Raw genomic sequence first — 25,229 nt, 5'->3', positions numbered from 1 at the left:
ATAATAGGATTGAGAAAATCTTAATTAGCTAATTGGAAATGAAGAAATGGTTTTCCTCAGAACACTCTTGAATAAATGTTCTTTCTAATGATTATAAGAGCTGACTCATCTTTGGAATTAAAAAAAAAAACAACTTTTATTTTGAGTAATTATTGGTTCACAGGAAGTTGCAAAAATAAGCCAGGGCCAGTGGCATGCACCTGTAGTCTCAGCTACTCAGGAGGCTGAGGTGATAGGATCAGTTGAGCCCAAGAGTTTGAGTCCAGCCTGGGCAACACAGCAAGGCCCTATCTCTTAAAAAAAAAGAAAAAAATACAGGCCCTGTGTTCCCTTACCCAGTATTCTCCAATTGTTAACATCTTATATAATTATAGTGCACTATCAAAACCAGAAAATTGACATTGGTACAATCCACAGACTCGTTTAGATTTTACCAGTTTTACACGTACATGTTGTATAGTTCTATGCAAACTTAACATACGTGTAGTTCCTGTAGCCACCACCACAATTAGATACACAACTGTTCCATCACTATAAGATTCCTTTATAGTCACACCCATTCTCCTCCTCTCCTTTCCATCTTCCTCTGCTCTCCCCTGTTCTTAGGAATTTTTTTTTATATTTGATATTTCTCACTAACTCCGAAATGAAGGGACAGGTTCTCCCATTGATTTTTGCGCTGTTCTGAATGCCTGAAGGAGCACACAGAAAGTTAGGGGACCTTCGGTGCCTACCAGTGGGAAAATCATTAATAGTAACACAAAGAGTCTTCCTAACAGAAATTATCCTTGGCCCGGCGTGGTGGTAGTTCACAGTTGTAATCCTAGCACTCTGGGAGGCCGAGGTGGGAGGATCGCTTGAGGTCAGGAGTTTGAGACTAGCAGGAGCAAGGGTGAGACCCGGTCTCTATTAAAAGAAAAAGTAGAAAGAAATTAGCTGGGCAGGCCAGGCACGGTGGCTCACACCTGTAATCCTAGCATTCTGAGAGGCCAAAGCGGGAGGATAGCTCGAGGTCAGGAGTTCGAGACCAGCCTGAGCAAGAGCAAGACCCCGTCTCTACTAAAAATAGAAAGAAATTAGGTGGATAACTAAACATATATACATAAAAAAAAAAATTAGCCAGGCATGGTGGCACATGTCTGTAGTCCCAGCTACTCGGGAAGCTGAGGCAGGAGGATGGCTTGAGCCCAGGAATTTGAGGTTGCTGTGAGCTAGGCTGACGCCACAGCACTCTAGCCTGGGCAACAGAGTGAGACTCTGTCTCAAAAAAAAAAAAAAAGAAAGAAAGAAATTAGCTGGGCAGCTAAAAATAGAAAAAAAAAAAATAGCTGAGCATGGCAGCACACGCCTGTAGTCCCAGCTACTCGGGAGGCTGAGACAGGAGGATCACTCGAGCCCAGGAGTTTGAGGTTGCTATGAACTAGGCTGACGCCACTGCACTCTAGCCCGGGCAACAGAGCGACACTGTGTTTCAAAAAAAAAAAAAAAAGAAGTTATTTTTATTATTCCTATAATTGGCTAGTTTCCAGGAAAATGTACATTGGTTCTGTTTAGATAAGCACTTGGCATGGTACTTAAAACTGATAGGAACTCAACAAATATTTATCAGGCAAGTACATTGACCCAACAAGGAGCAATGCATTTCCTAACCGGTTCTTAAGAGAAAAGTGAAACAATTCTCCTTTTGTCCCAGAGGGCAGTTTTTCTGAAATTAGTAAAGTTTACAACAAGTGAAAAAATAGACAAGCTACCAGTTCATTTATTTGGTTTTCCTGTTTACATTTCCTTAATTTCTTTCTCCCAGCAGAAGACAAAAACAGAAACAGACTAACGTGCTGGGTAAAGTCTCTCACCTGAAAATTAAGGCTCTAAGGTACTCTCCAGTCCTAAAATCCCACCTGGGTCCCTCTCCTCCACAGCCTGCCTTCTGATGGGAGATCGTGTAACCAGTTAGGTAAGAACAATAGTTACTAAATGTAACTAGCCTAGTGCTGGTCCACTAACATGAGTTCAAATTCCACGTCTTCCACACTAGTCGTGTGGCATGAAGCAAAACATTTAAGTTCTCTAAATCTGTTTTCTTAATTGGAAAATGAAGATAATAAAATCACACCTCTCACAGGGTTGTTATATGGATTAAGTGAAATATTATAGCTAAAGTCCTTAGCAGTGTGCCTATTACTTCAAAAGCACATACTTTATGTAGACAGTGCTGAATGACTGATGGCTTTTGCCTGATGCTTTAAATGAAAAAAATTTTTCTTTTTTTTTTTTGAGACAGGGTCTCACTCTGTTGCCCAGGATAGAGTGCCGTGGCTTACAGCAACCTCAAACTCCTGGCCTCAAGCGATCCTCCTGCCTCAGCCTCCTGAGTAGTTGGGACTACAGGCACTCACCACAATGCCGGGCTAATTTTTCTATTTTTAGTAGAGGTGGGGTCTTGCTCTTGCTCAGGCTGGTCTCAAACTCCTGAGCTCAAGCGATCCTCCCGCTTCGGCCTCCCAGAGTGCTAGGATTACAGGCGTGAGTCACCATGCCAGGCGGAATTTTTCTACTTTTTGTAGAGATGGAGTCTCACTATGTTGCTGGGGCTGGTCTACAGCTCCTGGGATGGAGTGATCCATCCTCCTGCCTCAGCCCCCAAAGTGCTAGGATTATGAGAGTGAGCCACTGAGCTCGCCCCGAAAATGTATTCTTAAATTGTTTGTGTATTTATTAGTTTATTTTTAAGCTCCTCAGGCCACCGGAAGCCTAAGTGTTATAAGCACTTTTCACCAAAACAGGAATTAAATTACTGTGTAGCTATGCATCACAAGTTTAGTTATTTCTAACTAAACTAAACTTGTGAGGTGGATAGATTCTGGCATAGTTCTCTATTTAAGTTTTTGCATTTACTTTTCGTTTAAAAAAAAGAACTATTAGATAGGAATTCTGGACAGGAAGAAATAAAAATACAAATACATAATACCAAAAAAAGTTTCCTTTGATCTGAAGCGTAGATATATTTTGGCAAATATAGATATATAATTGGACCTAATAAAATGTTCTTAATAAAATCTAAAGACTGCCCTATGAAGAATGAATTAACATAAAAAGTGGTTTTGTATACACAGGCCAACAGAATACTAACTGGATTTGTTATTTCATTCACAAAAACAAGGAAGGAAAAGATCTCAAATCACACTTGATTTCAACACACCAAGCCAAACAACTAATAAAACGCCCACAAAGAATGAAACTATGTTGAACTCGTCATTCTGCAAATACAAATTGTAATACTAAGATATGCATAAAATTGTGTAAGGTAGACAGTGACTGACCTTTTATTAAGAAGAGGAGGAGTCAAAGATCCTGAAAGGGTTGAGACTGCCTGCAGTCAGTCCCTAGGGAACTTCCTGTTGTCACCACACCTCTGCATTAATCGTTTGAGCTCTCAGTGCACGGTGGAAAGTCCACAGGCTCGGCGAAGTCAGTCATTCTTGTGAATGTGACACACATTCTGTCCAGTTTCCACATGCTGAAATTGTATTTATTCATCAGTTTGATGTGCTTGGTGCGCTCAGGTAGGTCATTTACTGAATGTTTTTTAAAATTACTTTAAAAATATTATCAGTAGTAATATCATTTTTCATTTTATCATCTTAGTTCCTTCAAGGAACTTTTTAAGTTTTATACAGTCATTTTTAAAGAAAGAAGATATAGGTTAAATGAACTTTCTAATCCTGACAAAAATTTTTTTCTCAATAATAAAAGAAGCCATTATTTCTTTGAATAAATTTTTTTATGTACAAACATCAAATATACTGGAAAATCTAGAATATAGAATAGTCTTTTCATTCATAGCTAAATTTTCTGTGTCTTTGCACTTCTGGGAAATGATCACTTATTTTCTGGAAATTTAAAAGTTTATTTTATGATATCTAATATATAGAAGGTGGAGTTTTATACTTTAATGTATTGAGGATTTATTTAAATTATTCTTATAGTAAAACATAATTTTATACATTAACTCCTTAGAATGGTTCATGGCATGTTGATAACTTAAAATTATTAATCATAATAAAGAAATCAAAATTAAGACACTAATATACCTGGTAAGGTAACAAAAATAAAGTGAAATGATCAACCTTTTTAGGAATCCACTTCTCAGCCTTTTTAGGAATCCAGTTCTTTTTCACATAGCTTGTGGTAATGAACATTGGTATAATTTTTTTGAAGAGCAAGGGGGAAATATATATAATATTAAGACTGTAAAAATGTTAATGTTCTTTGAACTAGTTAAACCATTCCTAGAAATTTATTCTAAATAAATAACTTTTAAAAGAAAAAAAAAGCGTCATATACAGAGGTAAGTCTAACTATGTTACCTGTAATAACCTAAAATTTGATACAACAGAAATGTTCATACATACAGGAATGGATAAAGGACAGTATATCAACTTAATTTTTAAAACAATAGCCATTAAAGTAATTCTGATGCTACGCAGAAATATGCAAAGATATTTATAAAATAATGCAAAGTAGAAAAAGTAGAACTCAAATTTGTAGACAAACTATAATTACAGCTGTGTTAAAATCATACATGTATGCCTGTGAGTAAAGTTTAGAAGGGAAATGGAAAAGTTAAAATAATTATATTAGAATTTCAGGCCTATAAATAAATTTTTCTAAATATATGCTTTTAAAGTTGATTGGCTAGTAAGTTAAAATCATGCTAATGATTATATTTTAAACTGAGTTAACATTTTAAAGTGTGTGTTTATTATCATTTTTAAATTTTAAAAATGAACATAGAGATATGTTTAGGGGGTGGGGGCCAACCCTAACACAAAAGCTGGATGATGATTTGTGGGTACTTTGTTCCAGTCTCCCATTATATATCTCTATTTACAAAGTTGGAAAAATGGCTACTTAATTTTTTCGACCTGCCTTTCTACTCAACATCTTTTCCTAAGTAAAGTTTAGTTTTAAATGATTTTTGAAGACTCACTGATGCATGTGTGATAGAATCTAAGTAGACAGAGACACAACAGTAAACTTCTGTAGCTAGAAGGAAAAAACATAAGTATACCTGCAAGCTAAATCTAAACTCAGTATCTTCAAAACCTGAACTTGGAACTTTTATGGGGGAGGGTGTTTAATATATATCTGCTAGCAGAAATTATTAAGCATAAATACATTGACTTTTTGTTTACTTGCAGTCCAAAATTAGCAAGTATTAAGATGGGATTCTGAAATACCAAGGATATAAGTCATTCACTTTTAGAGATCTTTGTTTTGTTGTTCTAATCTTTGTGAAATCATGTTAGGAATGTTGGCCATAATCTTACTAGTGGGCCAGGGGCGGTGGTGGCTCATGCCTGTAGTCCCAGCTACTTGGGAGGCTGAGGCAGGAGGATCACTTTAGCCCAGAAGTTTGGGGTTGCTGTGAGCTAAGCTGATGCCATGGCACTCTAGCCTGGGCAACAGAGTGAGATCCTGTCTCAAAAAAAAAAAAAAAAACTTACCAGTGAACAAAGCAATGGCTAGCAAATTCTGAAGTACACTAGAATCACCTGGCAGGGAGGTTTGTTTAAAATGCAGAGATTCCACCCCCAGAAATCCAGACCTAGTAAGTCTGGAGTGAGATCTTGAAATCTGCATTTTTTTTAGAGATGGAGTCTCACTATGTTACCCAGGCTGGAGTACAGAGGCTATTCACAGGCGCAATCGTAGATCATAGCGCACTGCAGCCTCCTGAGTAGCTGAGACTACAGGCATGTGCCACTGCAACCAGCCTGGAATCTGCATTTTTGACAAGACCTCAAGGTTTTTTAGCTGCAGGTGGTCCAAGGAACACAGGTTTATGTTGTTCTAAATTAAGGCTAGTTTTCATAGCTACTCTGCTACCAATATTTTGGCCTATGGCAACTGTGTAAAACTAGGTAGATATTTTCCCAGAGAAAACAGCTTAGTGCCAAAAACACAGCGAATTATTTCCTCAGACATTGGACATCCTTTCAAATGATTTAGAACTGTGCCTGTGTGTGTCTGACTCATCTTTCTCTAACGTGTTGGCAAAGGTGAGTGAGGGGGTGTGAATGTGCATGCATATTTATGTACATGATTAAGAAATAAGAGTGAGAAAATCTGGCATCTCATTTGTTTTCTCGGTTGCATCCTAAAGAAGTACAGCTGGTGGTTAAAAGTAGATGTGTACTTACAATCAAGAAGGCATTCTGCCCATATGGTTCTTGCCTGTTTCTGCCCAGACTAAGAGAAACAAGAAATATTTCACCAGGTTTGACCCTGGCCAACTGTGATCCCTTCATAATCTGGCTCAGGATGATTTTTTTTTTTTTAGAGACGGGGTCTAACTGTGCTCAGGCTGGTGTCAAACCCCTGAGCTGCAGCTATCCTCCTGCCTTGGGCCTCCCAGGAAGCTAGGACTACAGGCGTGAGCCCCTGAGTCTGGCCTCAGGATGAGTTTTTAATGCTAAATTCAGTGTGGTCCTCTGCATAAAAAATATAAACTGAGTTACTTTTCAGATTTAAAAATCTTAATAGAATTTCATGGCAGGGGCATATCACCTCTGCCTTCTGCCTCTGTTTCTCTCTCTCTCTCTTTTTTTTTTTATACAGGGTCTTGCTCTGTTGCCCAGGCTGGAGTATAGTGGCATAATCATAGCTTACTGTAACCTCACACTTCTGGGCTCAAGTGATCCTCCTGCCTTAGCCTCCCAAGTAGCTGGGACTACAGTTGCCTGCCAACACACCCAGCTAATATTTTATTTTATTTTATTTTATTTTATTTATTTTTTGTTATTTTATTTTATTTTTATTTCTTTTATTTCTTCTTTCATACTCCGACCAGAGGAGCATCCCAGCTAATATTTTAGATTTTTTTGTAAAGAGAGAGTCTTGCTTTGTTGCCCAGACTGGTCTCCATTGCCTGGGCTCAAGGGATCCTCCCCCCTTAGCCTCCCAAAGTGCTGGAATTACAAGCATGAGCCACCACACCTGGACCCTTCTACCTCTCTTAAAAAATAGGTATCCAACTCGTTTCTAATACCTCCAAGGCAAAGTTTCTGGCCTATAATTTAAAATCTCTTTAGATTTTTATTTCCTGGACTTTTGCAAATTCCGTCAGTGTTTTCAGACAAGCATAAAAGTGTTCTCAAGCATGAGTTACAGGAAACATTCTGGCTGTATCAACTCAGGATGAGCTTGTATCCCAGATACTGACTAACATCTATGGCCCAGGATACTTGAAAATATATCTGTCAATGTTGATCTGCATCTCAGTAAATATTTTAAGGCAGCATGGAGTCAGTAAACCTGACCATGGACCGCTGTTCTAAAGACGTTAATACGCATCTGTGTCATGTTTGGGGGTGATAGCTTGAGCATGCCTTAGAACCCCAAACTCAAAATAATATAATTTTCTTTCTATTTTTAGTAGAGACGGGGTCTCGCTCTTGCTCAGGCTGGTCTCGAACTCCTGAGCTCAAACAATCCGCCCGCCTCAGCCTCCCAGAGTGCTAGGATTACAGGCGTGAGCCACCGCGCCTGGCCGACTTTCCATATTTTCATTCTGGTCTTTCCATAAAATTGTGAAATTAATTATAGAACCATTTTTAATAGCTTTATTGAAGAGATGTAATTCACATACCATATGATCCACCCATAAAGCGTACAATTCAGTGGTTTTTAATATATTCACAGATATGCACAATCACCACCAGTCAATTTTAGAACATTGTCATAACCTCCAAAGGAACCCAGTACCCTTTAGCTATCCTACCACATTTCCTGTTTCCCCCCAGCACCCTCCTCCCAATCCCTAAGCAACCACTAAACTACTTTCTGTCTCTGTAGATTTCCCTATTATGGACATTTCATAAGAATGGAATCATATAATATGCAATCTTTTGTGACAGACTTCTTTCACTTACAGTGCTTTCAAGATTCATTATTGTTGTAGCATGTGGAACCGTGTTTATTAATTAATTTGTTAGCCAAAAAAAGTGCTTGACATAAAGGTGACAAAACATCTATCTGATCAGCATTCTAATTACAAGAGTAAACTAGGGTTGTTTTCAGATCTTTTAATTAAATTTTTTTTTTTTTTGCCAAGCTCTTCAGACCAAAATATTTTTAATTTCTTGCTGTATTTATTTTTTTAGGTGTGGGTTGTTGCCTTGGATTAGTAAGATTGCCCTGCAAATTTGTTTTCCTGAGTAGATGCCTCTTGTCCTTTCAATTCAGCTAGCTCGTAGATCTTAAAATTTTTTGTCCAGAAGGAATGCTAGAGATTGGCTAAATCTAGGGAATGAGGAACCAACCTCTCATTTTAGTACAAGAAAAATGGTTCGTTTTTTCAATCTTGTTAGTAATAGAGCCAGGACCAAACCCAGGTCTCTAACCCTTAGTCTCTGGCCAGGGAGATGCATTGTCACTTGAACATTGGCTATACAGCTTTATGTATCCTTAGCTGAATCAAGGAAACTAAAATGATAGAAGGAAAGGAATTAATATTTGTTGAACACCTATTATATATCAAATTCCATGCTAGGCAATTTGTATTACTTTATTTAGTCTTCATAACAACCCTGTGAGGTAAATACTATTATCCCAATTTATTATCAACATCATCAACAATTACCAATTTTCTGGCATCTACTATGTGCCAGGTAGTGCTCTAGGTATCTCAAAGACATTAAGTCTAATTCTCACAGCAATCCTGACAGCAGGGCCAGGATTAAGGTGAGGTGAGCGAGGCACTCACCAGGTGCAAAATTTAAGGGGGGTGAGGGGCACTGAAACTCAGTTGTCAAGGTGAATATTTTAATGCAACATTTTAAAAAATCAAAATCATTGCAATAAATCTATAATGAAGAAAATACCAACATTTTCTGTAAAGATAGGCTACTGTTTATTTTACAACCCTGCGTTCTCCTTTCTACTCTGCTGGCTTTTCCTTGTTCCTGGGCCCATGTCCTCTTCCCTGCCTTGCTAGCCAGTTAATGAGGGTTGACAATGGTGTGTGAACAGATTGAATAACACGGGCTTTACTATATAGCCATGTTCTTTGTTTGTAAAGCTTTTGTGAACTTTTCCTACTTGTTTCAAAATATGGGAGGATATATTTTGATAGGTATATAAAGGGGTGCACGTTTTTTCTTCTGCTTCAGATTCAGTATGGCTCTGAATAGCACCGCCTAACAGATCAACATTATTAGGAATATTGTACAATTGCAAAACTGAGGCCCAGAGAGGTTACGCAGTTAATGACCAGAGGTCACACAGCTAGTAAGTAGGCAGTGGAGTTGCACCTGAAACCTAGGTCTGCCTCCACAACTCATGCTCTTTCTAAATTTGTGTTGTAGTTTTGTTTAAGATGTGAGACCAGGGTTGGCAAACACTTCCTGTAAAGAGCCAGATAGTAAATATTTTCAGCTTTATAGGCCATCATTGTAATCTCTCAAGTCTGCCGTTACAGCAGGAAAGCAGCCGTGGACAGTGTATAAATGGGCACGGCCAGATCTGGCCTGCGGGCAGCCGTGCATTAGATTACCACAAAATGTCTCAGGCACAAATACGCTGTTGCTGAAGAAGTTATAGCCAGATTGCCCTGACATCCTACTTGGATATGTTTCTTTTAATTTAAGAGGGGAAAGGCAATAAATGATAATCATGCCTGCTCTAAATAGAAGTTGAATTCTTCATCAAAGAATGTTGGAGACATCAACCATCCAGTTGTAATTTTCCAGTTGTCAACAGGAAATGGCATTTCAGAGTAATTGAATTTCATAGTCTGAAAAGGACAGGCAAAATTTCTCCTGTTTCAGATAAACTCTAATAGAAGAGGTTAAGCTTTCAAAACCAGTTTAACATGTTTTGCGGTTAATTGGTTATACTCTGTTAACACCTCCTCTGAGCAACTTTGACTTTGTAACAGAAGGAAATAACCCAAAAGAAGTTTGCTTTCTGAAGGCATACAAGTAATAGATCACTTTAGAAATACCCACACAAATTAGAACTTTAAGAACTTCCAGCCTGAGCAAGAGCGAGACCCCATCTCTACTAAAAATAGAAAGAAATTATCTGGCCAACTAAAATATATATAGAAAAAATTAGCCGGGCATGGTGGTGCATGCCTGTAGTCCCAGCTACTCGGGAGGCTGAGGCAGGAAGATTGCTTGAGCCCAGGAGTTTGAGGTTACTGTGAGCTAGGCTGACGCCACGGCACTCACTCTAGCCCAGGCAACAAAGTGAGACTCTGTCTCAAAAAAAAAAAAAAAGAACTATATTTATATGAGTGAAGACCTTTAACAAATTTGCTGTTCACAAATATCTAGTGTTTTGTACGCTCTCAAAATTGCCTGAGAATTTGGGGTCTAACAAAAAGACCCCAGATTTCTGTGCTAGAGGCTGGGGACACAATACTGGACAAAAGAACAACACCATACCTGCCTTCAAGGATCTTTTTTTTTTTTTCTTTGAGACAGAGTCTCTCTTTGTTGCCCAGGCTAGAGTGAGTGCCGTGGCATCAGCCTAGCTCACAGCAACCTCAAACTCCTGGGCTCAAGCAATCCTCCTTCCTTAGCCTCTCGAGTAGCTGGGAACACAGGCATGCGCCACCATGCCTGGCTAATTTTTTCTATATATATTTTTAGTTGGCCAGATAATTTCTTTCTATTTTTAGTAGAGACGGGGTCTCGCTCTTGCTCAGGCTGGTCTCAAACTCCTGAGCTCAAAGGATCCACCCGCCTCGGCCTCCCAGAGTACTAGGATTACAGGTATGAGCCACCGCGCCTGGCCAACGATCTTAAACTTATTTGTAACATGGCTCAAGATAAGATAAATTTAATGTTTTCTTTTTAAAATGTGATTAATTGTGGGGGGAAATTTTAAACAATGACCATCAGAAGTGAAATGCGTAACTCATTTTTGTTTGCATATTATTTTCCAGGTCTTGTCACCTGTGGACATATTTTAACACAGTTTTAACCATAGTGCATGTGCCATTTCATATTCCATTTATTTTATAAATGTTGCATCATATATTCTTTGTGGTATTCATATGGATCATTCTGAATGGCTGAATAATAAGTTGATATTCATTCATTCAGGTAACATTTATTGATGACAACTCTGAACCAGGCCCTGTTTCTTGGCACTGGGAATATAATGGATAAAACAGAAAAAATGATCAATTAGCCTGGAGCTTCTACGCTAGTGAGGGAAGTTATTCTAGAATAAGGAAATAATGTCTCAGGCTTGTGGTAGGAAAAAAGCAAGTAACATATAAGAGGGGAAATGCTCTAGAGTGGAATTCAGTACAAGAAGAAAATAGAATAATATTGCTAATTCCTGAAGGAAAGAATGTCGTTCAAAGGTAGGTCATCCTTTAGGCTAAGGATTTCATTTCCAGATATGAATGAACTTAGGAATTATGTTAACCATCAGCCCTCCTTAAAGACAGCAAAAGGCAGTCACTTAGGGGTGAAGACAGAAGCCTAGGAAAAAAAGAACTCATAGTTATGAGCGATGAACATGAACTTTATAGAGCTAAAACTACATAACTGGGTAAATATGATTTCAAAAGATGACTTTTATATACAGCCCATTCTCATTATCCATGGCAGTTATGCTCTATAGAGTGGCCTCAAACACTAAATTAGCAAATACTGAACTATTGCTCCTAGGGGAAATATAAGGTTAGGTTTCTGTAAGCCTCTGGTCACAATATTTTTGTCAAGCAATCAATACATAACCTTCTGTGTGTTTTTGTTTAAAGATACCTTATTTAATATAAATTGTTGCTTCAATAACATTGGACTTACGGCCAACAGCGCTATACCTCATGCCTAAACAAAGCTTACCCAACACATGCATTATCTCCACAAGGCACATGTCAGCCTTCTTACGCTTAGGAACACTAGACAGAACCTCAGCACTATGCTTGGCAACATTTTAAGCAGTGAAATAATCAAGAGAAAGCAGCAGAAGCAGATAATGTGGCACTAAATGACCATCACTAAGTGACCATGAAAAGGACAAGGACATTTGTGTGGAGTATGAGAGCTGAAACAAACAAGGAGGCAGAGTGTTGCTTTGCTTGATCTCAACCGAGAGTGTGCATGTCAGGTGACTCAAATTCTTTGCCACATGTTCATGAATGACCAAAAAAGCACCTCAAATACTGACTTTGGGGGCCAGGCACGGTGGCTCACGCCTGTAATCCTAGCACTCCAGGAGGCCAAGGCGGGTGGATCGTTTGACCTCAGGAGTTCGAGGCTAGCCTGAGCAAGAGTGAGACTCCCATCTCTACTAAAAATAGAAAGAAACTAGCTGGACAACTAAAAGTATATAGAAAAAAAATTAGCCAGGCATGGTGGCGCATGCCTGTAGTCCCAGCTACTCGGGAGGCTGAGGCAGGAGGATCACTCGAGCCCAGGAGTTTGAGGTTGCTGTGAGCTAGGCTGACGTCACAGCACTCTAGCTCGGTCAACAGAGCGAGACTGTCTCAAAAAAAAAAAAAAATTACTGACTTTGGGGTTACAAATAAGTTCACAAGTATGCAAGCCGCAAATAATGAGGATTGATTATACTTCGACAATGGGAAAAATATGTATATTTGTGTGAGTGTATGTGTATGTTCTGAAGGAAGGGGGGCTCAGGGAGGATTTGAGAGGCAATACAGTTGTATTAACTTTCTCACTTTTCTTGGCAGAGAATGAGTAAATAGAACAAATTTAGTACATAGAACAGGAACTCTCTGTAATTGATACATCAATACATAGAGACTTCAATATTTATTTTTAAACTATAAAAGAAATCACCAGATCAGCTAAAAATTTTGTAACTAATAAAAATCAAGAGGTAGAAATCCAGTTAGTGGGGAGAAGTATTAAGTATGGTAATGTCCTCATCACTTATAACAGAGTATCATTAGATACTGTCTCAAGGAACTAAAGCAAGGACTAGAGCAGAGTCAGGAAAGAACTGTTCTGACAAAGACAAGCAGCAGAACACGTGGCAGAAAGGAGCAACACGCTCCACAACAGTCTGAAATACAGTTTTTAGATGCCCCCAAATCCTTGCCAGGGGTTGTACATTGGTGAATAATTTAAGTCTGAATAAATAGACTTAAGCATGGAGCAGTTCTGCCTGTAGCCTACTCCTGGCATACAGTCCACACATTCACATCCCATGAAATAGAATTTTAAATATTTCATGTAAAGTTATAAAGGTAGTCAGGTATCACCATGCCTGTAATTCCAGCATTTTGGTAGGCCGAGGTGGGAGAAATATTTCATGTAAAGTTATAAAGGTAGTCAGGTATGGTGGCTCATGCCTGTAACTCCAGCACTTTGGTAGGCTGAGGTGGGAGAATCACTTGAGGCCAGGAATTTGAGACCAGCCTGGGCAACATAGCAAGACCCCTGTCTCTACCAAAAAAAGGAAAAATTAGCCAGGCATGGTGGTGTGCATCTATAGTCCCAGCTACTTGGGAGGCTGAGGAGGGAGGATTGCTTGAGCTTAGGAGTTTGAGGATGCAGTGAGCTATGATGAGGCCACTGCACTGTGGCCTGGGCAACAGAGGGAGACCCTTTCTCAAAAAATACCTATATAGATAAAGATAAACACCAGAAGACTTAAAACAGGTTATAGGCTATAAAGTTCCCAATAGGAGAAAAAATACATAAATTTAAAAAACCCTAAAAAAAAAAAAAAAGAGGACAATCCATACAGCAAAAGATAGGGAACCTAGAAGGCACTAAAACCAGAAAATGCAGCATTACAGTGTTAAATCCAACTGTGTCCGTTCGAATCCTCTGAGAAGCAGACACCGGGATGGGATTGGAAGTGGCAGAGATCTGCTCGCGGGAATGCCAGTGAAGGCTAAAGGGGGTGGAAGCAGGAGCAGGCAGGGAGAGCCTTGGCTCCATGAGGCAGGTCTGGCACCTAAGAAAGGAGAGGGGAAAGGGAGGATCAGGTAGGAGAAGGCTCAGACCCCAGCACAGTTCCCAGAGTATTTCAGCCAGACTGGTGGGGAGTCCCTGAGCTAAAGTGGCTGGTTAAAGGAATCCCACATGGGGCAGGATTGGCCTGCCTGGCCCGGTTCTAGTAACCCTGCAGTGCTCAGTCACTGGCTGGGAGCAGCCTGGGGGAGCCATGCCTTCAGGGTTTATACTCTTGGGGCAGCTGGAGGCCACCAGTCAACTCAGCTGTACTCCCTGCAGAAGGCTGTCTTTTTTTTTTTGTTTTTTGAGACAGGGTCTCACTCTGATATTTGGGCTGGAGTACAGTGGCGTCATTACAGCTCACTACAACCACAAACTCCTGGGCTCAAGTGATCTTCCTGCTTCAGCCTCCCCAGGAACTGGGACTACAAGCATGCACCGCCATGCTCAGCATATTTTTTTATTTTTCGTGGAGATGGGGTCTCACTATATTGCTGAGGCTGTTCTCAAACTCCTGGCCTCATGTGATCTTCCTGCCTCCGCCCCCTCAAGTGTTGGGATTACAGGTGTGAGCCACTGCTCCGAAGACATTCTGGAAGGCAGAGCTTAGTGAGGTACTTCCATGGCCACCACACCAAGTGTATCTATTATGCCAATATGTGTTAATGAGATAAACTCACCTATCTTTCTTAAAGGCTCTCAGAATGGGTCATAAAATAAAACCCAACTTGATGTTATGCATAAGATCCTTTAAAAACAAAGGGATTCATAAGGTAAAAAGAATAGATAAAGACATGCTAGGCAAATGCTGACAAAATGAAAGCTGAGTTATGGCAAAAATATTTGGTGGAATTCAAGGCAAAAGGGGCACATCAAAATGAAATAAGATATAACACCAGGAACATAGTCGAAGTAATAAAAGGAAAAATCTATGAAAATAAAGCTTAATACTTTGGGAAACTTTCATTTGCCTAACTGTGCTGTCATTATACTTTGATGTTATTATACTTTTATTATTATTATTTAAAAAGAATCTCCCACTGTTTGAATTTAGAGACATTATTTCTAGATGATGTAAGAAGGAAAAAAGACCCTAGATCCCCAGACCAAGCCAAGCTCCCATTTAAATTCTCATTTTACATGCCACATATCACAGATAATGATTTCATACTTATTTGTGTATTTTATGTTATTAATGCCTTACTCTCCCTCTAAAATGCCACCTTACGTAGAACTTAGGATACAGTAAACTCTTTTTGAGTGAATTGCACATACTCTCTGAGCATGAGAGATAATATATATAAAGCCTTTATGGTATTTAGTACTGACAGAGAGGAACAAGGAAATCTGTTTTTCACCAGTATTTACAATGGACTTCTGCAGGGCACAATGCTATTACCAAAAGAGCAAAGACATGTAAAAATTATGTGAAGTCAGAAGGGCTCTATCAAATGAAAAATAAAAATCCATTTGTTTTGCCCTTCTTGCCTGTCAATAACCATCAATTTTAAGGGCTTCTAGTGAAGAATTAGCAAGTGAAGGAGGTTGGTTGAACCATCGCATACATGGCAAAGTTGCCAGTTGCTTCTGAAAACTAGCACTGGCCTAAAACTTCACAACCCCTCCCTGAGCCTTCCAAGGACTCAGATATGTGACGGGCGGCACACTGGGCCTAATATTGCTCGTTGGCTCAAAATGAACAGACATAGCAATTAAATAGTCCTCTTCTTGGGAAAGGGAGATCTCTCTTCTCGAGTATGATCTCATTCAGAATTAATCTCTGCAGCATTCCTCTTTTGGGCAGATAGGTGGCAAGTGAAAGGTGACATAATCTCCCCTGGCCACCTGGTGAGTCAGTCGCACAACCAGGAACAAGACCCAGCTTTAGTGATGGCTGAGACCGAGAGGCTCAGCCCTACCCTGTGACACCTCCTGCTCAATAAAATGACTAATTAAACAGTCAATTATTTGCTCTGGGACTTACTCTACAAGCAACCAGACAAGTCCATGTTCCCAGGAGCACGTAAGCTACAGGAAGAGGAAATGAAAGAGGCCAACAGATGGAGCAAATCTTTATATTGTGAACACGACTCACTGCACATGCTACTTGATAGAGTAAAGGAGAAATGTATGATTTGGGGCTCATTATTAACTACCTCTTTTCTAAGATGAGAGATTTCAAAGCCTCTTTAACTTTTAACCTTCTGTTTGGGTTTTTTTTGCTTGTTTTACTTTGGAACTTCACTCCTGGGTACCAGAGCTTTTGCAAGAAGTTTCATATAAATGCGTATGTGAATGGACCCAGATTATTAAGGATGGGCAGCGACCCAGGATAAAGGCTCAGAGTGAAGGAAGAACAATTCCTGGGTGTGCGAATGTAGATTCATTGAGAATAGGGGCTCAGAGCAAATGCTTCCTAAATTTCTATTGGAGGAAATCAGAAAAGATGTTTCCCAGGGCACTCTTCTGTTGGCCCATTGAAGGTTAACAGTCTTACCTTCCTGTTCCCTCCACAAAGAATGGCCACCTGGAGCACCTTGCCTCCTCCTGAGTGTGCTAAAGGGTCATCTCCAGCTTGGGGCTGGGGATTATTTGTTGCTGCAGAGGAGTTACTGAGTCCTCCACCCTGTGCTGGGTACTGTGAGGGATACACAGGTTTTGAGACTCCATTTCAAGGAGATTGTGGTCTAGTAGGATGGACATACGTACATAAATACTCATAATAGGACATTGGTACTTTGAGAGAGGAGTCTGCCAACCTCCTCATTTGCCGGCAAATTAGTAAACTCCTCTTTCCTTCTCAAACCACTTGTGCTGGCTCTTCTGATGCAGCCTCGAGGACAGGTGCCAAGCTTTCGGTAACATCGTGCCCGTGAGAAACAAGGACAGACTGAGACACTGCTGTAAACCAAAGGAAAATAAAAATACATAACTAAAAGCAATGTGATTCTAGAAGAGAAAAAGAATATGAGTAGGAAAACTGGTGAAATTCAAATAAAGTCTGCAGTTTAGGTAACAGTAATTTAGTCATGAAGGATGTTAACATTACAGGAAACTGAAGTATATACAGAAATTCTCTGTACTGTCTTTACAAATTTTCTAAAAACTAAAATTATACACTGTTTGAGGAAGGCATCTTAAGAGAAACTTGTTTCCATTTAGGATTTGTTAACTGTCCTTCCTCCAGACAGACTGCTGGCCCCACCTGCTGCTCTCTTGTCAGCTCTGACCTGGATTTCCTTGCTTTCTACCCTGCCGGCCGCCCTACAGAGCCTTCCAGGCAGTCGGGCGTGCTTGTAGTCCCAGCCACTGGGGAGGCTGAGAAAGGAGGATTGCTTGAGCCCAGGAGACCACCCTGGACAGAGTGAGAATCTGTCTTAAAGTATTTTTTAAAAACACAATATCGTGTGGAAAAAAACAGTAAAATTATATTCTGTAATTGTGATTCCTGGATTTAAAAATTACCAAGAAACTGGCCAGTCGCAGTGGCTCACGCCTGTAATCCTAGCACTCTGGGAGGCCGAGGCGGGTGGATCGTTTGAGCTCAGGAGTTCGAGACCAGCCTGAGCAAGAGCGAGACTTCGTCTCTACTAAACATAGAAAGAAATTATACGGACAGCTAAAAATATGTATAGAAAAATTAGCCGGGCATGGTGGCGCATGCCTGTAGTCCCAGCTACTTGGGAGGCTGAGGCAGGAGGATTGCCTGAGCCCAGGAGTCTGAGGTTGCTGTGAGCTAGGCTGACGCCACGGCACTCACTCTAGCCCGGGCAACAGAGTGAGACTCTGTCTCAAAAAAAAAAAAAAAAAATTACCAAGAAACTGAAGTACACTTCTTTATAATAGTCTCTACAAAATAAACTGATCAAACTCAAATAATTTTTTTTTTTGAGACAGAGTCTTGCTCCTCTGTTGCCCGGCTAGAGTGCTGTGGCATCAGCCTGGCTCACAGCAACCTCAAACTCCTGATCTCAAGCGATCCTCCGGCTTTGACCTCCCAGAGTGCTCGAAATCAAATAATTCAAAGTTCAGGCAATAAAGATAATTCAACAGTTTTTGAGTCCAATTGGTCACAGTCTTTTTTTAGGGCATAATGGTAATTTTTTTTTTTTTTTTTTTTGGAGACAGAGTCTTACTCTGTTGCCTGGGCTAGAGTGCCGTGGCGTCAGCCCAGCTCACAGCAACCTCAAACTCCTGGGCTCAAGCGATCCTTCTGCCTCAGCCTCCCAAGTAGCTGGGACTACAGGCATGCGCCACCATGCTCGGCTAATTTTTTTCTATATATTTTTAGTTGTCCAGCTAGTTTCTATTTTTAGTAGAGACGGGGTCTTGCTCTTGCTCAGGCTGGTCTTGAACTCCTGACCTCCTCGAGCGATCCTCCCATCTCGGCCTCCCAGAGTGCTAGGATTACAGATGTGAGCCACTGTGCCCGGCCCATAATGGTGACATTTCACTGTCAAATGACCTGATTTAAAAAGATATCCATTTGTGTAGTTAGCCTGGTAACACAAGTCATATTAACATGGAGACCCACAAAAGGAAACATAAAGATTGAAAAACCTTGGAATAGCCAAGGGTTAAACAAAAATCATAGGGGGCCATTGTTTTATACTAAATTCCTGCAGTAGGCCCTGACAGATCAAACTAAAAATCAAAATGGGGTCACCCATGCTCACCAAACTGAAAATGAGTTGTGTTACCTGGTCTTCTGAGATATCAGGAGAGAAAAAGATAACAGCCTAATTTCCAAAACAAATAAATAAACAAATAAATACTCACACCCCTGACAGTGTGTTTTCACTGTGCTGTCCACAAGGTACATAAAGGAGTTTTGGGAGTCCTGGGGTGGAGGACAGTGCTTATGGCGGGGAGGGCTGGAGAAGGCGTCAATGAGGGGACTTTTGGGTTAGACGTTGAAAGAGGGTGGGATTTGGAAGAATGGCTTTCCTGGTGAAACTAGGGGGCACTTACTCATGAATTCTGAGTGGAGTATGACTTTGCACCTTCATTCAGCTAGGTTCAGCCCCTTGCCAGGTGCTATAAGGAATGTAAGAAGAACTCTGGCAAATGTGGGACAGCCCTCTTGCTAGATGCTCATCCCAGGAAAGAACTGTCATGATGTCATCTAATTTTTACTTTCAGACACAGATGAAACATGTCCTTCATTCACCAGACTGAGCTTTCACAGTGCAGTGATTGGTACGGGACTAAACGTGAAGTTGATGCTGTACACAAGGAAAAACCTGACCTGCGCACAAGCCGTGAACTCCACAGCTTTGGGGAACTTGAATGTGACCAAGAAAACTGCCTTCATTGTCCATGGATTTAGGCCAACAGGCTCCCCTCCAGTTTGGATAGGGGACTTAGTAGACGGTTTGCTCTTTGTAGAAGACATGAACGTGGTTGTCGTTGATTGGAATCGAGGAGCTACAACTATAATATACAACCATGCAGCTAGCAAGACCAAAAAAGTAGCCGTAGTCTTGAAGGAATTTATCGACCAGATGTTGGTAAGAGAATTCTCTTAGATAATTCAGGGCCAAATTGAAACTGGCCCATCATTTGCAGGTTTAAAGCCAAAAGATATCTGCAGTGAACAGGGTGACTATTTCACAAATATGAATAAGCCCCAGGGAAGGTGGGGGTAGAGACTGCATGTGAGGTATGATTGCACAGGTTGTGCACTATAAGGGCAGCCATCTAAGGGAGCATCACCGTCATTGTAGACATTGTAGATTTATATATTTATGATGATAATTTTCCAACAGATGATGACAAAGTATACTGAGGAAGGGATATCTTTTTCTAATTCATATAAAGGTATCTTATGGGCAGGGAAGGTTCTGTCTAGGAGTTTCCTTGTTTAAACTCCTAAGAACCTCCTCAACTTCTCTAGTTGTTCCTTTTGCTAAGACTGCCAAAAGTTTAGTGACCAGGTTATCCAAAACCAAAACTGAATGAGACACACGGTCTGATGAGATGATTGATGTTTTTAGAAGACTTGCAAAGGTTAAGCTTTAAATTTTATTTAGTGATCTATCTCATGAGATGCCCCTTGTAACAACAACAAAAGTGACATGAAATCAGGACAATTTCAGAGGGAGTCAGGCCTGGTGACCCTTGTGGCCAAGGATGACATGATTTACAGGAGCTTCCTATCTAAGCCATGGCCCCAGGAAAGTAAATATTAAACTGACTAATGACAAGCCATCCCAGAAGCCTATGGACAGTGTGGTCCACTCTCTGTCCGCTCTTTCCTCCTTTCCTTCTCCCTGCATCATGATTATGTTAACTGAGCCAGTATAAAGTTAAGGGAGTCCATCAAAATATATTGTTGCCCCTCTCCCCAGTCTGGAAAGGTCTGGACTTAGACAGACTGGTTTGAATCCTGCTCTTCTCCCTCCCCAACTACCTGACCGGGAGCAGATGACTTCAATTCTGGGCCTCAGTTTCCTTATCTGTATGATCCAAAGAATAGTATTTAGAGAATGAACCGAATCTCTCTCCTCTACTACAGAACCCTATTGCAATAGTTCTTCTTGAATAAAATCTTCCCTGCCTTCCAAAAAAAAAAAGAAAAAAAAGAAGTATTTACTTTGCAGGGGCATTGTGACATTTAAGTGAGAGAATAGATGCTTAGAAATATTTCTCCAAAGTCAACAGCTAGGAAATTTCTGCAAATGTTGTCAACTCCTTGGCCCTTTACAGTTTATAATGATGGACCTCTTGAAATTCCAGGCAAAAGGGGCTTCTCTTGACAACATTTACATGATTGGAGTAAGTCTAGGAGCCCACATATCCGGATTTGTTGGAGAGATGTACGATGGGCAGCTGGGGAGAATTACAGGTAAGCTCCTGTGAATAGGCACGGGGCAGCGGCCTGGGCAGGGTGTTCATGGGGGAGCATTATTCGGGCAATCCAACTCTTTGGGTTCGGAGCCAGCTCTTCCAATTACTTAACCTCTCTGAGTGTGGATCCTCTTGTGCAAAAGGGAGACCATAATAACATTGACCTCAGGTTATTATTTAATAAAATATAAGTAAAGCACTTTGTAAATTGTATATGCCATAGGAAAGATTGGTGGGGTCTTTATTTCTCTTATGGATAGAAAAATAGCTATGTCCCATGGAGATTTGGTCTGTGTGCCCAAAACAGACAGCCTCCTTCCTTTCATGGAATCCAGGATAGCTTGAGCTACAGACCTGATACACTTCAGTCCCCAAGCATGGCTGCAGTCTCATGGTAAGAAAATGAAATGGGAATTTTGATGGCTGGGGCTTACTCACTAAATATCAGCTTTCAGGCCAACACTAAATGAAAATACTCAGAAACACTGCTGTCAAACCCCAAACAAAGGCTCCTTTGCTAGGATCTCTTGCCTAGCGCTTAGTAACTTTCCACAGATACACGTGAAGGGCTGAGGGCGGCTCTCTCTTTCAGACTCAAAGCGTCTCCCATTCACCTTTCCCAGAGAGCTCATGGCTCACTGGAGCCTCAAATTCCTTGGCTCAAGAGATCCTCCCACCTTCCGAGTAGCTAGGACTACATATAGGTGCTCACCGCCACACCTGGCTAATTTTTAATTATTTTTTTAGAGACAAGGTCTCGCTATGTTGCTCAGGCTTGTCTCAAACTCCTGGGCTCAAGCAATCCTCCTTCCCTGGCCTCTCAAAGTGCTGGGATTACAGACATGAGTCTCTGTGCCCAGCCCTCAGAGAGCTGTTTCAAATCTAGAGAATCTGAAAAGGAAAAGGGGTTGGGGTGGAGGGGAGAGGTAAATGATTCAAACCAACTACACTTGGGAGGTAAACTTTTAGTACCACAAGTCTGAATGTGCTACTTAAACTTGGCAGGTAGCTCTGTGCAGGTCATTTCTGGGTCACACCCCCAGTGTTGACTGGCATCTCCTCTAGCGCTAGTACTTGAGGACACATTGTTTGTCCTGGATGGTTTTTTCTCACTTTTGCCCCAAAGGCCAACGCTGCCCTCATCTTATTTACTTGTTTTCTTAGGGAAACAAAACTCTTTTTATGTTTTAAAATTTATTATCATTATGTTTTAGAAAGCAATGTGTTTTTACTTTTTAAAATTTTTATTTTCCCTCATGTAGAGAAAGAACAGATGGCTTGAATTTGCCTGTATCCCCTACCTGTTGGGAGTTCCTCTTCTAGTGGATGGGACTTTTCCCAGTGGTGTACTTGAAAGTTGACCAGCTCTCAAAAAAGACGGAATAAGGCCGGGCATGGTGGCTCACGCCTGTAATCCTAGCACTCTGGGAGGCCAAGGAGGGTGGATCGCTCAAGGTCAGGAGTTCAAGACCAGCCTGAGCAAGAGCAAGACCCCGTCTCTACTAAAAATAGAAAGAAATTATTTGGCCAAATAAAATATATATAGATAAAATTAGCCAGGCATGGTGGCACATGCCTGTAGTCCCAGGTACTAGGGAGGCTGAGGCAGAAGGATTGCTTAAGCCCAGGAGTTTGAGGTTGCTGTGAGCTAGGCTGACGCCATGGCACTCTAGCCCAGGCAACAGGGTGATACTCTGTCTCAAAAAAAAAAAAATTAATTAAAAAAAAAAAAGAAGAACTAAGGAGGAGGAGGAGGAGGAGAAGCAGCAGCAGCAGATTTTGCTAGTTTTCGTGGTGTAAATATTCCTATTATGGCTGATTTCCAGCTACCAACCTGACATCATTGACCACAGAGGTTGAGAAGACAGGAGCAAAATCTGCCCTCCAGCGCTGGCACTGCTTTATTCTATCTATTAATATGCCCCAGTGTCACCTCTTAGCCTCCCAACAAACTTGTTCCCACAAGTACTTTGATTTTTTTTTTTTTAAGACATGGGGTGGGGCTCAAGCAATTCTCCCATCCCAGCCTTCTAAGAAACTGGGTCTACAGGTGTGAGGCACCATGCCCAGCTCCCTCAAAAACTTTGAATGTGAACTGCATTGTATTCTGGTCTCTGACTATGGAAATGCCCCACGTCAGACTTACTTCCTCTCCGGGCCCATGTGGCCCTGTTCCACGGCCTAGACTCAACCAATGATCCACAGCTCAATTTTCTGTCTCCGCTGATTTCCTCATGTTCTCCAGATTTCTTATCATCTCTGAGCCCCAAGGTCAATCTCAGCTGTCCCCAAGAGCAGCTTCCCACCTCCCAAGAGGAGGAAAACATTTCCCCTCCTCTTGCCTTGCATGGGTGGGCCCACTGGACTGTTGGATGGGAATGTGGCCTGTTACCCATCCAACAGCTATAGCTATTGCTGCTCAACTACAGCTGCTCTGGGGAAGATGATCTCATGACCTCTGTTCCGTGGAGCCATCTCCTGTGCTTTAAGACACTAGAAACAAAGAAGATTCCTCTGCCCTTCTGATTACTGGCCTCCAGCAGGGATCCAGACTTCAATTCCCAAAAAGATTTGGGGCGGGGGGCGTTTAAGAGACAGATTGTAAAACATTTTGTTCTTTTTCAGGCCTTTACTTCTGTTACAATGCCACCATCCTCAGCTAAATTTTTTGTGGCAATGGGGATCTACTATGTCACCCAGGCTCGTCTCGAACTTCTAAGCCTCTAGAGAGCCTTCCAACTGTTCCTCCCAAAGTACTGGGATTACAGGCATGAGCTACAATGCCCCACCCCTGGTTTAGATGTTTTATCTGCATGAATCTGGAGGTGGCTGTAAACTCGGGCTCTCACTGTTAAATTTCTTAGACAGGAAGAGGTGCTGTCTTGTGTGAGGAGGGAGAGGGCTCCCCAGCAAGGGAATGAGTTTTTCAAGTTGTGTCGAGAAAGTCCTGTGGACTCATTGCCTGGATGTTGATCATTTCCTCCCACGTTAGTATCAGCTGGGAGTAGAAAGGCTGGCGGTCCAAAAGAGGAAGAGATAAGAAAGGAGACTGGGAAAGAAATGCCTCAAGGAAGCAAAAGAGCTTGGCAGAGGAGCAAAGAGGAGATTGTAGCTAGAACCAGGGAAGTTGAGGCAAAAATGCTATCTCTTAGATTTTATATGTAACACCAGGGGATGAGAGATGTCATTTAAAATGACATTCATAGATTTAAAACTTCAAAGGAGATATCCCTTGAAACCTTCATTCCAGGTAGGGCTCTAGTAAACAGATCGTTTTTGAGCCTCGTGTGTGTGTGTGTGTGTGTGTGTGTGTGTGTGTGTGTGTGTGTGTGTGTGTGTGTGTGTGTGTGTGTGTGTGTGTGGTTACAACATCCTAAGAGCTCCTCTCCTGTTTTTCCAGCTGTTTCATAGTGAGGAACGCCCAACTAACATTGACCAGGGTGGAGAAATCAGTTCAGGCATTTATGGTGTGGGTTAATTCTGCGAGGATTGACACCCACTTAATTTTCATCTTCCTTACCTGGCCTGACACCTGGCTTGACCAGTGAGTTTCGCCCTTTCCAGCTGAGCTTGCTAAACTCAGCAGTGAAACCCAGAGCTCAATGAGTAGAGGTAGTTGCATCATGAGGCTATGTTCTGGTCAAGACACTTAATCTCCCTGAACCCCTCAGTCTATTCATCTGTAAAATGGGAATAATAGTACCTACCCTGCCTCCCTCACAGGTTTGCAACGTGGATCAAATGAGCTAGAATATATGAATAAAAGTGGACGCTGTTAGGTAATTTTATTAATAACAAGAAGGGTGGGCTGAGTGTTTCTGGATCATCTAAAATAGGATAAAGATAAGTACAACATATGCTTTTTTCTCTTTTTAAAATTTTTTTTTTTTTTTTTTTTGAGACAGAGTCTCGCTGTGTTGCCCGGGCTAGAGTGAGTGCCGTGGCGTCAGCCTAGCTCACAGCAACCTCAAACTCCTGGGCTTAAGCTGATCCTACTGCCTCAGCCTCCCGAGTAGCTGGGACTACAGGCATGCGCCACCATGCCTGGTTAATTTTTTCTATATATTTTTTTAGTTGGCCAGATAATTTCTTTCTATTTTTAGTAGAGACGGGGGTCTCACTCTTGCTCAGGCTGGTCTCGAACTCCTGACCTTGAGTGATCCACCCGCCTCGGTCTCCCAGAGTGCTAGGATTACAGGCAGGAGCCACCGCGCCGGCCCTCTTTTTAAAATTTTTTTTAGAAACGGGGTCGCATTCTGTCCCCCAGGCTGGAGTGCAGTGGTGTAATCATAGCTCACTGCAGCCTTGAACTCCTGGGATCAAGCAATCCTCCTGCCTCAGCCTTTTGAGTAACTGGAACTACAGCCCTGCACCACCACGCACAGCTAATTTTTCTTATTTTTTGTAAAAACTGGGGTGGGATGGGTG

General features: G+C 41.3%; 1 protein-coding gene across 1 annotated transcript in view; it reads left to right on the top strand.

Moving 5' to 3' along the window:
- The first annotated feature begins 3,384 nt into the window (after nt 1-3,384).
- Nucleotides 3,385-25,229, top strand: part of LIPH (lipase H) — a 38,758-nt gene continuing 16,913 nt past the window's right edge. The window contains exons 1-3 of the mRNA XM_045539854.1: nt 3,385-3,563; nt 19,095-19,462; nt 20,691-20,799. Coding sequence (XP_045395810.1) covers nt 3,515-3,563; nt 19,095-19,462; nt 20,691-20,799 — 526 coding nt within the window. The 5' untranslated portion in view covers nt 3,385-3,514. The remainder of the gene's footprint in view (nt 3,564-19,094; nt 19,463-20,690; nt 20,800-25,229) is intronic.

Source organism: Lemur catta, chromosome 1 (assembly GCF_020740605.2).
Source record: "Lemur catta isolate mLemCat1 chromosome 1, mLemCat1.pri, whole genome shotgun sequence".
NCBI classification, from domain to species: domain Eukaryota; kingdom Metazoa; phylum Chordata; class Mammalia; order Primates; family Lemuridae; genus Lemur; species Lemur catta.
This window is presented reverse-complemented; position numbering and strand designations above follow the sequence as displayed.